General features: G+C 47.7%; 1 protein-coding gene across 1 annotated transcript in view; it reads right to left on the reverse strand.

Moving 5' to 3' along the window:
- rab6ba (RAB6B, member RAS oncogene family a) overlaps positions 1–18,699 on the reverse strand; it is a 139,488-nt gene that overhangs the window by 16,496 nt on the left and 104,293 nt on the right. Inside the window, exon 3 of the mRNA XM_029695406.1 lies at positions 397–450. Coding sequence (XP_029551266.1) covers positions 397–450 — 54 coding nt within the window. The remainder of the gene's footprint in view (positions 1–396; positions 451–18,699) is intronic.

Consider the following 18,699-nt stretch of genomic DNA (forward strand, 5'->3'; position numbering starts at 1 on the left):
TATAAATAAACTAAATGACAAAAAACAACAAACCGTGACGCAGCTGTGAAACATACACAGACTCAAAAATCAATCTCCCACAAACCCAGGTGGGACAAACACCAACTTAAATATGACCTCCAATTAGAGACAACGATGACCAGCTGCCTCTAATTGGAGATCATCTCAAACATTTAAGTCCAAACAACAAAGTCCAACATAGAAATACAAAAACTAGAACAACCCAACATAGAAATACAAAACTAGAACATAACAACATAGAAAAACTAAACTAGAAAACCCCCCTGTCATGCCCTGACATACTCTACCATAGAAAATAACAGCTTACCATGGTCAGGATGTGACAGGGGTTGACACTAGAAGGGTAGTAAAGAGCCTTAGATTGAGCTAACTTACCGTTCGGTCCTCCAAGTACATCGTTTTTGACAGGAAGTCTATTCCGATTGTGGCCTGAAATGAGAAAAAAAATATATAGAGACAAGTGGATCAACATTATTCAAAAAAAAAATGAAGAAAAGCTGAAGATTTGGAGTGGAATCAAATGAACGACATTAAAATATTAGCCTACAGTTGCTCTCAATAGAAAGTATACAACATAGAACGCGTTCATAAAGATACCTACAGTAGAGACACAAAGACACTAAGACAATATCCATAAAGATACCTACAGTAAAGTGTTACCAATACGCTTTTACAGGTCTCTCACTGTAAGTCTTCCATGTGTTTATTATTGTATATTCAAGTAGACATTTTGATGAGAACCGTATCTCCTTAATACCATGGCAACGCCTTCCATCTATGAGCTGGTTGTTGGTCACTGGCCGTTCGCCCACAGAACACTACATAACAGGAGGTATTATCTGATGGCCGTACGCCCACAGAACACTACATAACAGGAGGTATTATCTGATGGCCGTACGCCCACAGAACACTACATAACAGGAGGTATTATCTGATGGCCGTCCGCCCACAGAACACTACATAACAGGAGGTATTATCTGATGGCCGTACGCCCACAGAACACTACATAACAGGAGGTATTATCTGATGGCCGTCCGCCCACAGAACACTACATAACAGGAGGTATTATCTGATGGCCGTCCGCCCACAGAACACTACATAACAGGAGGTATTATCTGATGGCCGTCCGCCCACAGAACACTACATAACAGGAGGTAGTACTGTCCCTGATGCAGTGGAAATCTTCTTTTTTTTAAATGAAGTATGCTTGAATAGTAAGGCTTAGTGTCTTAACCCCTACTAGGGACATGAATAGTAGGGCCGGGAACAAGGCCACTACCTCTCTCTACAACCAAGGGACATGAATAGTAGGGATGGGAACATGGCCACTACCTCTCTCTACAACCAAGGGACATGAATAGTAGGGAACACGGCCACTACCTCTCTCTACAACCAAGGGACATGAATAGTAGGGATGGGAACACGGCCACTACCTCTCTCTACAACCAAGGGACATGAATAGTAGGGAACACGGCCACTACCTCTCTCTACAACCAAGGGACATGAATAGTAGGGAACACGGCCACTACCTCTCTCTACAACCAAGGGACATGAATAGTAGGGAACATGGCCACTACCTCTCTCTACAACCAAGGGACATGAATAGTAGGGAACACGGCCACTACCTCTCTCTACAACCAAGGGACATGAATAGTAGGGATGGGAACACGGCCACTACCTCTCTCTACAACCAAGGGACATGAATAGTAGGGATGGGAACACGGCCACTACCTCTCTCTACAACCAAGGGACATGAATAGTAGGGAACACGGCCACTACCTCTCTCTACAACCAAGGGACATGAATAGTAGGGATGGGAACACGGCCACTACCTCTCTCTACAACCAAGGGACATGAATAGTAGGGATGGGAACATGGCCACTACCTCTCTCTACAACCAAGGGACATGAATAGTAGGGAACACGGCCACTACCTCTCTCTACAACCAAGGGACATGAATAGTAGGGAACACGGCCACTACCTCTCTCTACAACCAAGGGACATGAATAGTAGTGCTGGGAACACGGCCACTACCTCTCTCTACAACCAAGGGACATGAATAGTAGGGAACACGGCCACTACCTCTCTCTACAACCAAGGGACATGAATAGTAGGGAACACGGCCACTACCTCTCTCTACAACCAAGGGACATGAATAGTAGGGATGGGAACATGGCCACTACCTCTCTCTACAACCAAGGGACATGAATAGTAGGGAACAAGGCCACTACCTCTCTCTACAACCAAGGGACATGAATAGTCAAGTGGCTTAAGTTAAATAAGTGTAACTTAGATTGGACTCGTTGACTCCTTGGCTATTATTAATTGTAATTGTGGCTGTAACCTCTGTGGTGTGTAATGAGGAGCAACCAGACGCTGCACTTGACACATTTATGAAATTGCTTATTTCAGTTAGTAAGTAAGCATGCACCCATTAAGAAAATGACTGTAAAAACGGTTAAATCCCTGTAGATTGATTTGAGAAATGTTATGGTTGAGAGGGACGAGGCTAAAGGTATGGCAAATAAGACTGGCTGCACAACCGATTGGCAAACGTATTCCAAATAGAGAAATCTTGTGACTAGACTGAATTAAAAAATAAGAAACTACACTATGAAACAAAGATAAATTATTTTTTTAAATGATAGTAAAAAGATTTGAAGCACCTTAAATGAAATTTTGGGCAAAAAGGCAAACTCAGCTCCATCATTCATTGAATCAGATGGCTCATTCATCACAAAACCGACTGATGTTACCAACGACTTTAATGATTTTTTTCATTGGCAAGATTAGCAAACTTAGGCATGACATGCCAACAACAAACGCAGACACTACACATCCAAGTATATCTGACCAAATTATGAAAGACAAGCATCGTAATTTTGAATTCGGTAAAGTGAGTGTTGATGAGGCAACAAAATGACAAGTCACCGGGGTCTGAAAACTTGGATGGAAAATTACTGAGGATAATAGAGGATGATATTGCCACTCCTATTTGCCATATCTTTAAGCCTACTAGAAAGTGTGTTCCCTCATGCCTGGAGGGAGGCAAAATTAGCAGTGGAAAAAGTACCCAATTATCATACTTGAGTAAAAGTAAAGATACCTGAATAGAAAATGACTCAAGTAAAAGTGAAAGTCACCCAGTAAATAATTAAAAATTAAATTTATGAAGCAAACAAGACGGCACCATTTTCTTGCTTTCAAAATGTACGGATAGCCAGGGTCACACTCCAACACTCGGACATCATTTACAAATGAAGCGCTTGCATTTAGTGAGTCCTCCAGATCAGATGCAGTAGGGACGACCAGGGATGTTCTCTGTTTAGTGAGTCCTCCAGATCAGAGGCAGTAGGGATGACCAGGGATGTTCTCTGTTTAGTGAGTCCTCCAGATCAGAGGCAGTAGGGACGGCCAGGGATGTTCTCTGTTTAGTGAGTCCTCCAGATCAGAGGCAGTAGGGACGACCAGGGATGTTCTCTGTTTAGTGAGTCCTCCAGATCAGAGGCAGTAGGGACGACCAGGGATGTTCTCTGTTTAGTGAGTCCTCCAGATCAGAGGCAGTAGGGATGAGCAGGGATGTTCTCTGTTTAGTGAGTCCTCCAGATCAGAGGCAGTAGGGATGACCAGGGATGTTCTCTGTTTAGTGAGTCCTCCAGATCAGAGGCAGTAGAGATGACCAGGGATGTTATCTGTTTAGTGAGTCCTCCAGATCAGAGGCAGTAGGGATGACCAGGGATGTTCTCTGTTTAGTGAGTCCTCCAGATCAGAGGCAGTAGGGAGGACCAGGGATGTTCTCTGTTTAGTGAGTCCTCCAGATCAGAGGCAGTAGGGACGGCCAGGGATGTTCTCTGTTTAGTGAGTCCTCCAGATCAGAGGCAGTAGGGACGACCAGGGATGTTCTCTGTTTAGTGAGTCCTCCAGATCAGAGGCAGTAGGGACGACCAGGGATGTTCTCTGTTTAGTGAGTCCTCCAGATCAGAGGCAGTAGGGACGACCAGGGATGTTCTCTGTTTAGTGAGTCCTCCAGATCAGAGGCAGTAGGGACGACCAGGGATGTTCTCTGTTTAGTGAGTCCTCCAGATCAGAGGCAGTAGGGATGACCAGGGATGTTCTCTGTTTAGTGAGTCCTCCAGATCAGAGGCAGTAGAGATGACCAGATGTTATCTGTTTAGTGAGTCCTCCAGATCAGAGGCAGTAGGGATGACCAGGGATGTTCTCTGTTTAGTGAGTCCTCCAGATCAGAGGCAGTAGGGAGGACCAGGGATGTTCTCTGTTTAGTGAGTCCTCCAGATCAGAGGCAGTAGAGATGACCAGGGATGTTATCTGTTTAGTGAGTCCTCCAGATCAGAGGCAGTAGGGAGGACCAGGGATGTTCTCTGTTTAGTGAGTCCTCCAGATCAGAGGCAGTAGGGACGACCAGGGATGTTCTCTGTTTAGTGAGTCCTCCAGATCAGAGGCAGTAGGGACGGCCAGGGATGTTCTCTGTTTAGTGAGTCCTCCAGATCAGAGGCAGTAGGGACGACCAGGGATGTTCTCTGTTTAGTGAGTCCTCCAGATCAGAGGCAGTAGGGACGACCAGGGATGTTCTCTGTTTAGTGAGTCCTCCAGATCAGAGGCAGTAGGGATGAGCAGGGATGTTCTCTGTTTAGTGAGTCCTCCAGATCAGAGGCAGTAGGGATGACCAGGGATGTTCTCTGTTTAGTGAGTCCTCCAGATCAGAGGCAGTAGAGATGACCAGGGATGTTATCTGTTTAGTGAGTCCTCCAGATCAGAGGCAGTAGGGATGACCAGGGATGTTCTCTGTTTAGTGAGTCCTCCAGATCAGAGGCAGTAGGGAGGACCAGGGATGTTCTCTGTTTAGTGAGTCCTCCAGATCAGAGGCAGTAGGGACGGCCAGGGATGTTCTCTGTTTAGTGAGTCCTCCAGATCAGAGGCAGTAGGGACGACCAGGGATGTTCTCTGTTTAGTGAGTCCTCCAGATCAGAGGCAGTAGGGACGACCAGGGATGTTCTCTGTTTAGTGAGTCCTCCAGATCAGAGGCAGTAGGGACGACCAGGGATGTTCTCTGTTTAGTGAGTCCTCCAGATCAGAGGCAGTAGGGACGACCAGGGATGTTCTCTGTTTAGTGAGTCCTCCAGATCAGAGGCAGTAGGGATGACCAGGGATGTTCTCTGTTTAGTGAGTCCTCCAGATCAGAGGCAGTAGAGATGACCAGATGTTATCTGTTTAGTGAGTCCTCCAGATCAGAGGCAGTAGGGATGACCAGGGATGTTCTCTGTTTAGTGAGTCCTCCAGATCAGAGGCAGTAGGGAGGACCAGGGATGTTCTCTGTTTAGTGAGTCCTCCAGATCAGAGGCAGTAGAGATGACCAGGGATGTTATCTGTTTAGTGAGTCCTCCAGATCAGAGGCAGTAGGGAGGACCAGGGATGTTCTCTGTTTAGTGAGTCCTCCAGATCAGAGGCAGTAGGGACGACCAGGGATGTTCTCTGTTTAGTGAGTCCTCCAGATCAGAGGCAGTAGGGACGACCAGGGATGTTCTCTGTTTAGTGAGTCCTCCAGATCAGAGGCAGTAGGGACGGCCAGGGATGTTCTCTGTTTAGTGAGTCCTCCAGATCAGAGGCAGTAGGGACGGCCAGGGATGTTCTCTGTTTAGTGAGTCCTCCAGATCAGAGGCAGTAGGGACGACCAGGGATGTTCTCTGTTTAGTGAGTCCTCCAGATCAGAGGCAGTAGGGACGACCAGGGATGTTCTCTGTTTAGTGAGTCCTCCAGATCAGAGGCAGTAGGGACGGCCAGGGATGTTCTCTGTTTAGTGAGTCCTCCAGATCAGAGGCAGTAGGGACGGCCAGGGATGTTCTCTGTTTAGTGAGTCCTCCAGATCAGAGGCAGTAGGGACGACCAGGGATGTTCTCTGTTTAGTGAGTCCTCCAGATCAGAGGCAGTAGGGATGACCAGGGATGTTCTCTGTTTAGTGAGTCCTCCAGATCAGAGGCAGTAGGGACGGCCAGGGATGTTCTCTGTTTAGTAAGTCCTCCAGATCAGAGGCAGTAAGGACGGCCAGGGATCTGTTTAGTGAGTCCTCCAGATCAGAGGCAGTAGGGATGACCAGGGATGTTCTCTGTTTAGTGAGTCCTCCAGATCAGAGGCAGTAGGGATGACCAGGGATGTTCTCTGTTTAGTGAGTCCTCCAGATCAGAGGCAGTAGAGATGACCAGATGTTATCTGTTTAGTGAGTCCTCCAGATCAGAGGCAATAGGGATGACCAGGGATGTTCTCTGTTTAGTGAGTCCTCCAGATCAGAGGCAGTAGGGAGGACCAGGGATGTTCTCTGTTTAGTGAGTCCTCCAGATCAGAGGCAGTAGAGATGACCAGGGATGTTATCTGTTTAGTGTGTCCTCCAGATCAGAGGCAGTAGGGATGACCAGGGATGTTCTCTGTTTAGTGAGTCCTCCAGATCAGAGGCAGTAGGGAGGACCAGGGATGTTCTCTGTTTAGTGAGTCCTCCAGATCAGAGGCAGTAGGGACGCCCAGGGATGTTCTCTGTTTAGTGAGTTCTCCAGATCAGAGGCAGTAGGGACGACCAGGGATGTTCTCTGTTTAGTGAGTCCTCCAGATCAGAGGCAGTAGGGATGACCAGGGATGTTCTCTGTTTAGTGAGTCCTCCAGATCAGAGGCAGTAGGGATGACCAGGGATGTTCTCTGTTTAGTGAGTCCTCCAGATCAGAGGCAGTAGGGATGACCAGGGATGTTCTCTGTTTAGTGAGTCCTCCAGATCAGAGGCAGTAGAGATGACCAGGGATGTTATCTGTTTAGTGAGTCCTCCAGATCAGAGGCAGTAGGGAGGACCAGGGATGTTCTCTGTTTAGTGAGTCCTCCAGATCAGAGGCAGTAGGGACGACCAGGGATGTTCTCTGTTTAGTGAGTCCTCCAGATCAGAGGCAGTAGGGACGACCAGGGATGTTCTCTGTTTAGTGAGTCCTCCAGATCAGAGGCAGTAGGGATGACCAGGGATGTTCTCTGTTTAGTGAGTCCTCCAGATCAGAGGCAGTAGAGATGACCAGGGATGTTCTCTGTTTAGTGAGTCTGCCAGATCAGAGGCAGTAGGGATGACCAGGGATGTTCTCTGTTTAGTGAGTCCTCCAGATCAGAGGCAGTAGGGACGGCCAGGGATGTTCTCTGTTTAGTGAGTCCTCCAGATCAGAGGCAGTAGGGACGGCCAGGGATGTTCTCTGTTTAGTGAGTCCTCCAGATCAGAGGCAGTAGGGACGACCAGGGATGTTCTCTGTTTAGTGAGTCCTCCAGATCAGAGGCAGTAGGGAGGACCAGGGATGTTCTCTGTTTAGTGAGTCCTCCAGATCAGAGGCAGTAGGGATGACCAGGGATGTTCTCTGTTTAGTGAGTCCTCCAGATCAGAGGCAGTAGGGACGGCCAGGGATGTTCTCTGTTTAGTAAGTCCTCCAGATCAGAGGCAGTAAGGACGGCCAGGGATGGTCTCTTTTTTGTGAGTCCTCCAGATCAGAGGCAGTAGGGACGACCAGGGATGTTCTCTGTTTAGTGAGTCCTCCAGATCAGAGGCAGTAGGGAGGACCAGGGATGTTCTCTGTTTAGTGAGTCCTCCAGATCAGAGGCAGTAGGGATGACCAGGGATGTTCTCTGTTTAGTGAGTCCTCCAGATCAGAGGCAGTAGGGACGGCCAGGGATGTTCTCTGTTTAGTGAGTCCTCCAGATCAGAGGCAGTAGGGACGACCAGGGATGTTCTCTGTTTAGTGAGTCCTCCAGATCAGAGGCAGTAGGGATGACCAGAGATGTTCTCTGTTTAGTGAGTCCTCCAGATCAGAGGCATTAGAGATGACCAGGGATGTTCTCTGTTTAGTGAGTCCTCCAGATCAGAGGCAGTAGGGATGACCAGGGATGTTCTCTGTTTAGTGAGTCCTCCAGATCAGAGGCAGTAGGGACGGCCAGGGATGTTCTCTGTTTAGTAAGTCCTCCAGATCAGAGGCAGTAAGGACGGCCAGGGATGGTCTCTTTTTTGTGAGTCCTCCAGATCAGAGGCAGTAGGGACGACCAGGGATGTTCTCTGTTTAGTGAGTCCTCCAGATCAGAGGCAGTAGGGAGGACCAGGGATGTTCTCTGTTTAGTGAGTCCTCCAGATCAGAGGCAGTAGGGATGACCAGGGATGTTCTCTGTTTAGTGAGTCCTCCAGATCAGAGGCAGTAGGGACGGCCAGGGATGTTCTCTGTTTAGTGAGTCCTCCAGATCAGAGGCAGTAGGGACGACCAGGGATGTTCTCTGTTTAGTGAGTCCTCCAGATCAGAGGCAGTAGGGATGACCAGAGATGTTCTCTGTTTAGTGAGTCCTCCAGATCAGAGGCAGTAGAGATGACCAGGGATGTTCTCTGTTTAGTGAGTCCTCCAGATCAGAGGCAGTAGGGATGACCAGGGATGTTCTCTGTTTAGTGAGTCCTCCAGATCAGAGGCAGAAAAAATGTACAAAAGTACATTATTTTCTTTAGGGATGTAGTGAAGTAAAAGTAAAAGTTGTCAAAAATATAAACAATAAAGTCAAGAACAGACACCCCAAGTACTGTACACCACTGGCAAAACACCTTTCGCTACCTAAGAAAAGAAAAACCATCTTTACTGGTTTAAATAGCCGACCAATCAGCCTGTTACCAAGTCTTAGTAAACTTCTGGAAAAAATCGTGTTTGACCAGATACAATGTTATTTTACAGTAAACAAATTGAAAACAGACTTTCAGTATGCTTACAGGAAAAGACATTCAACAAGCACAGCACTTACACAAATGACGGATGATTGTCTGAGGGAAATTGATGATAGCTTTAGATAGATATCTGACTGAACTCAGTTCAGTAGATATGTGACTGAATCATGTACAGTACTGTAGATATCTGACTGAACCCAGTACAGTACAATATATATCTGACTGATCCCAGTACAGTACAGTAGATATCTGACTGAACCCAGTACAGTAGATCTGACTGAACCCAGTACAGTACAGTAGATATCTGACTGAACCCAGTACAGTACAGTAGATATCTGACTGAGCCCAGTACAGTAGATATCTGACTGAACCCAGTACAGTAGATATCTGACTGAGCCCAGTACAGTAGATATCTGACTGAACCCAGTACAGTACAGTAGATATCTGACTGAACCCAGTACAGTAGATATCTGACTGAACCCAGTAAAGTACAGTAGATATCTGACTGAAACCAGTACAGTAGATTACTGACTGATCCCAGTACAATAGATATTTGACTGAACCCAGTACAATATATATCTGACTGATCCCAGTACAGTAGATATCTGACTGAACCCAGTACAGTACAGTAGATATCTGACTGAACCCAGTACAGTACAGTAGATATCTGACTGAACCCAGTACAGTAGATATCTAACTGAACCCAGTACAGTAGATATCTGACTGAACCCAGTACAGTACAGTAGATATCTGACTGAACCCAGTACAGTACAGTAGATATCTGACTGAACCCAGTACAGTACAGTAGATATCTGACTGAACCCAGTACAGTAGATATCTGACTGAACCCAGAACAGTAGATATCTGACTGAACCCAGTACAGTACAGTAGATATCTGGCTGAACCCAGTACAGTAGATACCTGACTGAACCCAGTACAGTACAGTAGATACCTGACTGAACCCAGTACAGTACAGTAGATATCTGACTGAACCCAGTACAGTACAAAAGAGCTCAGGCCTAGAGTCAGATAAGCCTGCAGCATTAGAGCTCAGGCCTAGAGTCAGATAAGCCTGCAGCATTAGAGCTCAGGCCTAGAGTCAGATAAGCCTGCAGCATTAGAGCTCAGGCCTAGAGTCAGATAAGCCTGCAGCATTAGAGCTGAGGCCTAGAGTCAGATAAGCCTGCAGCATTAGAGCTCAGGCCTAGAGTCAGATAAGCCTGCAGCATTAGAGCTGAGGCCTAGAGTCAGATAAGCCTGCACCATTAGAGCTGAGGCCTAGAGTCAGATAAGCCTGCAGCATTAGAGCTCAGGCCTAGAGTCAGATAAGCCTGCAGCATTAGAGCTCAGGCCTAGAGTCAGATAAGCCTGCAGCATTAGAGCTGAGGCCTAGAGTCTCTCCCTAGCGGGGTGACCCCTGCCTGGCCTGCACACTCAGACTGAACTGGGCATCAGCAGCTTGATCACGATCCGGTTACCCAGGCAATGCCAACCACTGCGACGGACAGTAAGACCCACTCAGGCTCAAGGCGTCAGGAACACGACTACATACTACACACTCCTTGTCCTCCACCCTCCCACAGCAAGATAACTAGACTTCCACTGTAACCTGACTGTCTCTAGAGAGAACGTGAAAAGAGAAAGAAGCAACACCACAAATATGTGGCTCCCGAGTAGCGAAGCGGTCTAAGGAACTGCTTCTCAGTGCTTGATGGGTCACTATTGACGCCCTGGTTCAAATCCAGGCTGTATCACAACTGGCCATGATTAGGAGTCCCATAGGGCGGCGCACAATTTGCCCAGCGTCATCCGCGTTAGGGATTGGCCGGTGTAGGCCGTCATTGTAAATCAGAATTTGTTCTTAACTGACTTGCCTACTTAAATAAAGGTTCAATTTGAAAAAATATATACAGTTCAAGTTGGAAGTTTACATACATCTTAGCCAAATACATTTAAACTCACAATTCCTGACATTTAATCCTGGTAAAAATTCCCTGTTTTAGGACAGTTAGGATCACCACTTTATTTTAATAATGTGAAATGTCAGAATGATAGAGAGAATTATTTATTTCAGCTTTTATTTCTTTCATCACATTTCCAGTGGGTCAGAAGTTTACATACACTCAATTAGTATTTGGTAGCATTGTACGTTCATCTCTAGGAGACAGAACGCGTCTCCTTCCTGAGCGGTTGTTACGGCTGTCGTTAGAGGAAGGGGACCAAAGCGCAGCGTGGTAAGTGTTCATAATTATTTAATGCTGAGAACACCAGAACAAAGAAACAAAACGAAAAGCCAACAGTTCTGTCAGGTCACAGATAACAAAACATCCACCCACAAAACACAGGTGGGAAAAGGCTGCCTAAGTATGATTCCCAATCAGAGACAACGATAGACAGCTGCCTCTGATTAGGAACCATACTCGGCTCAAAACAAAGAAATACAAAACATAAAATGGCCACCCCATATCACACCCTGACCTAACTAAACAGAGAAAAACGTCTCTCTCAGGTCAGGGCGTGACAGTACCCCCCCCCCCCCCCAAATGTGCGGACTCCCGGCCGCAAACCTGAACCTATAGGGGAGGGTCCAGGTGGGCATCTATACTTGGCGGCGGCTCTGGTTCGGGGCGTAGCCCCCACTCCGACCGCTGATTCCCCCGCTTCTGTGTCGCCAGAGGAACCGGACCATGGATCATCACTGGAGGCTCTGAACTGCCGACCGCCGCTGAAGACTCTGTTCTGCAGACCGCCGCTGAAGACTCTGTTCTGCGGACCGCTGCTGAAGACTCTGGGCTGCGGACTGCTGCTGAAGACTCTGGGCTGCGGACCGTCTCAGGAGGTTCCGTACTGGGGAGCGTCGCTGGAGGCTCCGGACTGGGGAGCGTCGCTGGAGGCTCCTGACTGGGGAGCGTCGCTGGAGGCTCCAGCCTGGGGAGCGTCGCTGGAGGCTCCGGACTGGGGAGCGTCGCTGGAGGCTCCTGACTGGGGAGCGTCGCTGGAGGCTCCGGACTGGGGAGCGTCGCTGGAGGCTCCGGACTGGGGAGCGTCGCTGGAGGCTCCGGACTGGGGAGCGTCGCTGGAGGCTCCAGCCTGGGGAGTGTCGCTGGAGGCTCCGGACTGGGGAGCGTCGCTGGAGGCTCCTGACTGGGGAGCGTCGCTGGAGGCTCCTGACTGGGGAGCGTCGCTGGAGGCTCCGGACTGGGGAGTGTCGCTGGAGGCTCCGGACTGGGGAGCGTCGCTGGAGGCTCCGGACTGGGGACCGTTGCTGCAGGCTTCGTGCCATGGATCATCACTGGAGGCTTTGTGCCATGGATCATCACTGGAGGCTCCGGGCCATGGATCATCACTGGAGGCTTCGTGCCATGGATCATCACTGGAGGCTTCGTGCCATGGATCATCACTGGAGGCTTCGTGCCATGGATCATCACTGGAGGCTTCGTGCCATGGATCATCACTGGAGGCTTCGGGCCATAGATCATCACTGGAGGCTTCCTACATGGAGCTGGAACCGGTCTCACCGGACTGGGGAGACGCACAGGAGACTGGGTGCGCAGAGCAGGCACAAGGTGTACTGGGCCGTGGAGGCGCACTGGAGGTCTGGAGCTTAGGGCTGGCACACCCCGTCCTGGCTGGATGTTTACTTTAGCCCAGCAAGGGCGGAGCGCTGGCACAGGACGAACTGGTTAGTGCTGGTGAACGGGGGGGGGGGGGGGGGTACCGTGCGTAGAGCTGGCGCAGGATAACCTGGGCCCGAAGAGACGCACTGGAGACCATGAATGCTGAGCCGGCACAATTCTTCCTGGCTGAATACCAACTCTAGCACGGCAACTGTGGGAAGCTTGCACCGAGCGCACCGGGCTGTAGCTGCGCACTGGCGACACAGTACGCATCCCTGCATAACACGGTGCTTGTTCGGTCACTCGCTCCCCACGGTAAGCACGGGGAGTTGGCTCAGGTCTCAACCCCGACTTCGCCAATCTCCCAGTGTCCCCCCCCAAAATGTATTTTTGCCGCTGCCTCTCGGGCTTCCGTCGTTGGGCTTGCTCCTCGTAATGTCGCCGTTCCACTTTCGCTGCCTCTATTTCCTCCTTCGGACGGCGATACTCCCCGTCCTGCCTCCAGGGTCCCTTCCCGTCTAGGATTTCCTCCCAGGTCCATTCATCCTGCCCACGCTGCTTGGTCCTTTGGTGGTGGGTAGTTCTGTTACGGCTGTCGTTAGAGCAAGGTAAGTCGTAAGTGTTCATAATTATTTAATGCTGAGAACACTAGAACAAAGAAACAAAACAAAAAGCCAACAGTTCTGTCAGGTCACAGATAACAAAACAGAAAACATCTACCCACAAACACAGGCTGCCTAAGTATGATTCCTAATCAGAGACAACAATAGACAGCTGCCTCTGATTAGGAACCATACTCGGCTGAAAACAAAGAAATACAATACCATGGCCACATACAATGGCCACCCCATATCACACCCTGACCTAACAAAACAGAGAAAAACGTCTCTCTCAGGTCAGGGCGTGACAGCGGTATGACGGCTGCGTGGTCCCATGATGTTTATACTTGCATACTATTGATTGTACAGATGAACCTGGTACCTTCAGGCGTTTGGACATTTCTCCAAAGGATTAACCAGACTTGTGGAGATATATCATCTTTTTTTCTGAGGTCTTGGCTGATTTCTTTTGATTTTCCCATGATGTCAAGCAAAGAGGCACAGAGTTTGAAGGTAGACCTTGAAATACATCCACAGGTACACCTCCAATTGACAAAAATTATGTCATTTAGCCCATCAGAAGCTTCTAAAGCAATGACATAATTTTCTGGAATTTTCCAAGCTGTTTAAAGGCACAGTCAACTTAGTGTATGTAAACTTCTGACCCACTGGAATTGTGATACAGTGAGTTATAAGTGAAATAATTTGTCTGTAAACAATTGTTGGAAGAATGATTTGTGTCATGCACGAAGTAGATGTCCTAACTGACTTGCCAAAACTATAATTTGTTAACAAGAAAATTGTGGAGTGTTTGAAAAACGAGTTTTAATAACTCCAACCTAAGTATATGTAAACTGTCACGGTTGTCGTCGGGGAATGAGGACCAAAATGCAGCAGGTACGTGTATGCTCATATTTAGATTTATTCACTTACAAAACCACTGAATACAAAATAACAAAACCACTAGAACAAACGAACAACTAACAGTCTGGCAAAGCCTAGGGCTGAACACAGAACAATCACCCACAAAACACAAACACAAACACACCCTCATTTATGAGACTCTCAATCAAAGGCAGATAGACAACACCTGCCTTCAACTGAGAGCCCCAATCAACCAAACATAGAAACACACACACTAGATTCCACATAGAACTACCTAGACATAAACCAAAACCCGGACATACTAAATCAAACACCCTTTACACAAACACACCACCCCGAACCACATAAAACTAATACCCTCTGTCACGCCCTGACCAAACTACAAACAATTAACCTTATATACTGGCCAGGACGTGACAGTACCCCCCCCTTAAAGGTGCTACCCCAGAAGCACCTTAAAAACAAACAAAAAAAATACCCCCAAACAATACCTAAAAGAAAAATTCCCCCTTACTAAAGGGAGGGAAGGGAGGGTGGCTGCCGTCAACGACGGCACTGTGCTACACCCCCCCCTCCCCAACCCACCTATCTTGGAGGCGGCTCAGGTTCTGGCCGTTCCAGGCAGTCTGGGTAGTCTGGCGGTTCGGGGCAGTCTGGGCAGTCTATCAGCTCTGGGCGGTCAGGGCAGTCTGTCAGCTCCGGCAGGTCAGGGCAGTCTGTCAGCTCCGGCAGGTCAGGGCAGTCTGTCAGCTCCGGCAGGTCAGGGCAGTCTGTCAGCTCCGGCAGGTCAGGGCAGTCTGTCAGCTCCGGCAGGTCAGGGCAGTCTGTCAGCTCCGGCAGGTCAGGGCAGTCTGTCAGCTCCGGCAGGTCAGGGCAGACTGGCAGCTCCGGCAGGTCAGGGCAGACTGGCAGCTCCGGCAGTTCAGGGCAGACTGGCCACTCCGGCAGTTCAGGGCAGTCTGGCCACTCCGGCAGTTCAGGGCAGTCTGGCCACTCCGGCAGTTCAGGGCAGTCTGGCCACTCCGGCAGTTCAGGGCAGTCTGGCCACTCCGGCAGTTCAGGGCAGTCTGGCCACTCCGGCAGTTCAGGGCAGTCTGGCCACTCCGGCAGTTCAGGGCAGTCTGGCCACTCCGGCAGTTCAGGGCAGTCTGGCCACTCCGGCAGTTCAGGGCAGTCTGGCCACTCCGGCAGTTCAGGGCAGTCTGGCCACTCCGGCAGTTCAGGGCAGTCTGGCCACTCCGGCAGTTCAGGGCAGTCTGGCCACTCCGGCAGTTCAGCGCAGTCTGACCACTCCGGCGACTGTTGACTGACGGGCAGCTCCGACGACTGTTGACTGGCGGGCAGCTCCGACGACTGTTGACTGGCGGGCAGCTCCGACGACTGTTGACTGGCGGGCAGCTCCGACGACTGTTGACTGGCGGGCAGCTCCGACGACTGTTGACTGGCGGGCAGCTCCGACGACTGTTGACTGGCGGGCAGCTCCGACGACTGTTGACTGGCGGGCAGCTCCGACGACTGTTGACTGGCGAGGCTGGGGACACGCACCTTGGGCTTGGTGCGGGGTGCTGGTACTGGGCGTACCAGATTGGAGACACGTACCTCAGGGCTAGTGCGGGGAGCTGGCCTGGGGCTCCATCCTTGCCCCTCTTCACAGCCCTTGTGCCCCCCCCAAAAAATTTCTTGGGGCTGCCTCTCGGGTTCCCTTAACTCTTCCATAGCCCTGGACACGAACATCCTTAAATCTGCCCACGTCCATCCATCCATGCTGTTCTCCTGCTGCTTGGTCCTTTGGTGGTGGGTGATTCTGTCACGGTTGTCTTCGTCTTCCGACGATATAACGAAATCGTCGTCTGAAAATGTGGACCAATACGCAGCAGGTTCGTGAATGCTCATCTTGATTTTTATTCACTGCAAAAATGAACATACAAAAATAACAAAATACGAACAACTAACAGTCTGGCAAAGCCTAGGGCTGAACACAGAACAATCACCCACAAAACACAAACACAAACACACCCTCATTTATGAGACTCTCAATCAAAGGCAGATAGACAACACCTGCCTTCAACTGAGAGCCCCAATCAACCAAACATAGAAACACACACACTAGATTCCACATAGAACTACCTAGACATAAACCAAAACCCGGACATACTAAATCAAACACCCTTTACACAAACACACCACCCCGAACCACATAAAACTAATACCCTCTGTCACGCCCTGACCAAACTACAAACAATTAACCTTATATACTGGCCAGGACGTGACATAAACTTCCGACTTCAACTGTATATAAAAAAAAAATGCTGAGTTAAGGACTCTATCAAGCTCTTTTAATCAGGTTGAAAAACTGCATTCCATCACGCAAGAGCAAATATATTACAAATAATCTGTGAACCAAATACTGTCAATGAAAAATAAAGGATGAAAACAGATAAAACACTTGCATTCCTCAAAATTAGAGAAAGCCACAGAGGTCTTAGGGAATTTCATTTTCAATGGCAGAGCTGGACTCCCTCTCCAACCCAGGGACCTTGGGTTAAATATAGAATGTGACACAGAGAGATATAGAACTCTGTGCCGTAGGAACAGATTCCATCCGGCAGAATAATTCATAACCTATTTAATTATTAAACATTCATTGTTAAAGAACGCAGGGCCCAGCTTCCTGCTCTTGCATGCACAGTCCAACCAATGACAGCTGGGTGAGGAGGTATTTTATAGATATACATTTTTTTAATTTAACCTTTATTTAACCAGGCAAGTCGGTTAAGAACAAATTCTTATTTTCAATGACAGCCTACCGGGGAACAGTGGGTTAACTGCCTTGTTCAGGGGCAGAAAGACATATTTTTACCTTATCAGCTCAGGGATTCGATCTAGCAACCTTTCAGTTACTAGTCCAACGCTCTAACCACTAGGCTACCTGCCGCCCCACTAGGTAGAGGGGCAACAGAACAGTTCGAATAGCAGGAAAGAGATTTATTCCGAATTACAACACAATGCGTCATTAGCTATCTGGGCTGTTTATGAATCGAAAGGAAAGGTCATGTTTTTTTTAATAGTGGTTGTATCTAGAATATGAAGAATACAGTATCTGGCTAGTTAACACCAGGTATCTCAGGGATCTCAACAATAGTCACTATGCTATCTAGCTCCTCTTTAACGGTATGAAAATGGGGAGGTGGACCTATATGTGAAAACATCCATATCAGGTCTTTTAATAGTGCCATCTTTCATGATGTATATACCACCTACCAGTGTTGATGACGCTATGTCAGACAACCTGGCATCAATAGCTATGTCAGACAACCTGGAATCTATAGCTATGTCAGACAACCTGGCATCAATAGCTATGTCAGACAACCTGGCATCAATAGCTATGTCAGACAACCTGGCATCAATAGCTATGTCAGACAACCTGGAATCTATAGCTATGTCAGACAACCTGGCATCAATAGCTATGTCAGATAACCTGGCATCAATAGCTATGTCAGACGACCTGGCATCAATAGCTATGTCAGACAACCTGGCATCAATAGCTATGTCAGACAACCTGGAATCTACAGCTATGTCAGACAACCTGGCATCAATATAGCTATGTCAGACAACCTGGCATCAATAGCTATGTCAGATAACCTGGTATCAATAGCTATGTCAGATAACCTGGCATCAATAGCTATGTCAGACAACCTGGCATCAATAGCTATGTCAGACAACCTGGCATCAATAGCTATGTCAGATAACCTGGCATCAACCTGGCATCAATAGCTATGTCAGATAACCTGGTATCAATAGGGCCCTTTCTCTCACAACCACAGAACGGCCCCAATGTTCCAACCAACAAGCATTCAACCAAGCCTCAGTGATTACCTTCTAAAAGCTCAACGTAGTCTCAGAACAGAAAGCAGAGGTGACGTCAGGTGATCAAGGTGCTGCTGCTGTACATTGTACAGTATGTGGACATGTTAATTATACAGTATGTATATTATACAGTATGTTAATTATACAGTGTGTATATTATACAGTATGTGGACATGTTAATTATACAGTATGTATATTATACAGTATGTTAATTATACAGTATGTGGACATGTTAATTATACAGTATGTATATTATACAGTATGTGGACACGTTAATTATACAGTATGTATATTATACAGTATGTGGACTTGTTTATTATACAGTATGTATATTATACAGTATGGGGACATGTTTATTATACAGTATGTTTATTATGCAGTATGTGGACATGTTTATTATGCAGTATGTTTATTATACAGTATGTTAATTATACAGTGTGTATATTATACAGTATGTGGACATGTTTATTATGCAGTATGTATATTATACAGTATGTTAATTATACAGTATGTATATTATACAGTATGTGGACATGTTTATTATACAGTATGTGGACATGTTTATTGCAGTATGTGGACATGTTTATTGCAGTATGTGGACATGTTTATTGCAGTATAGTCAGTAAGGTGACTCTAGAGACAATGTATGACTTTACAAGGTCTTAGAGTCCTACTCCAGTCTCATTTTTCATCTAATTGAACACCTGATTTCCTTAACAAAAGGAACATCTCAATAGATGGTCCAGGTATGTCATGACATCACCAGTGTAAAGGGTTAACAAAAGGAACATCTCAATAGGTGGTCCAGGTATGTCATGACATCACCAGTGTAAAGGGTTAACAAAAGGAACATCTCAATAGGTGGTCCAGGTATGTCATGACATCGCCTTTCCTTTTTTGTTCTCTATTGTTCCTCAAGGAATGGGGGGGAGGCTGATGTCTATTTTAATAAACCTAATGCAATGGTACATTTAAGAGCTGGCTG

Source organism: Salmo trutta, chromosome 17 (assembly GCF_901001165.1).
Source record: "Salmo trutta chromosome 17, fSalTru1.1, whole genome shotgun sequence".
In the NCBI taxonomy this organism is placed as follows: domain Eukaryota; kingdom Metazoa; phylum Chordata; class Actinopteri; order Salmoniformes; family Salmonidae; genus Salmo; species Salmo trutta.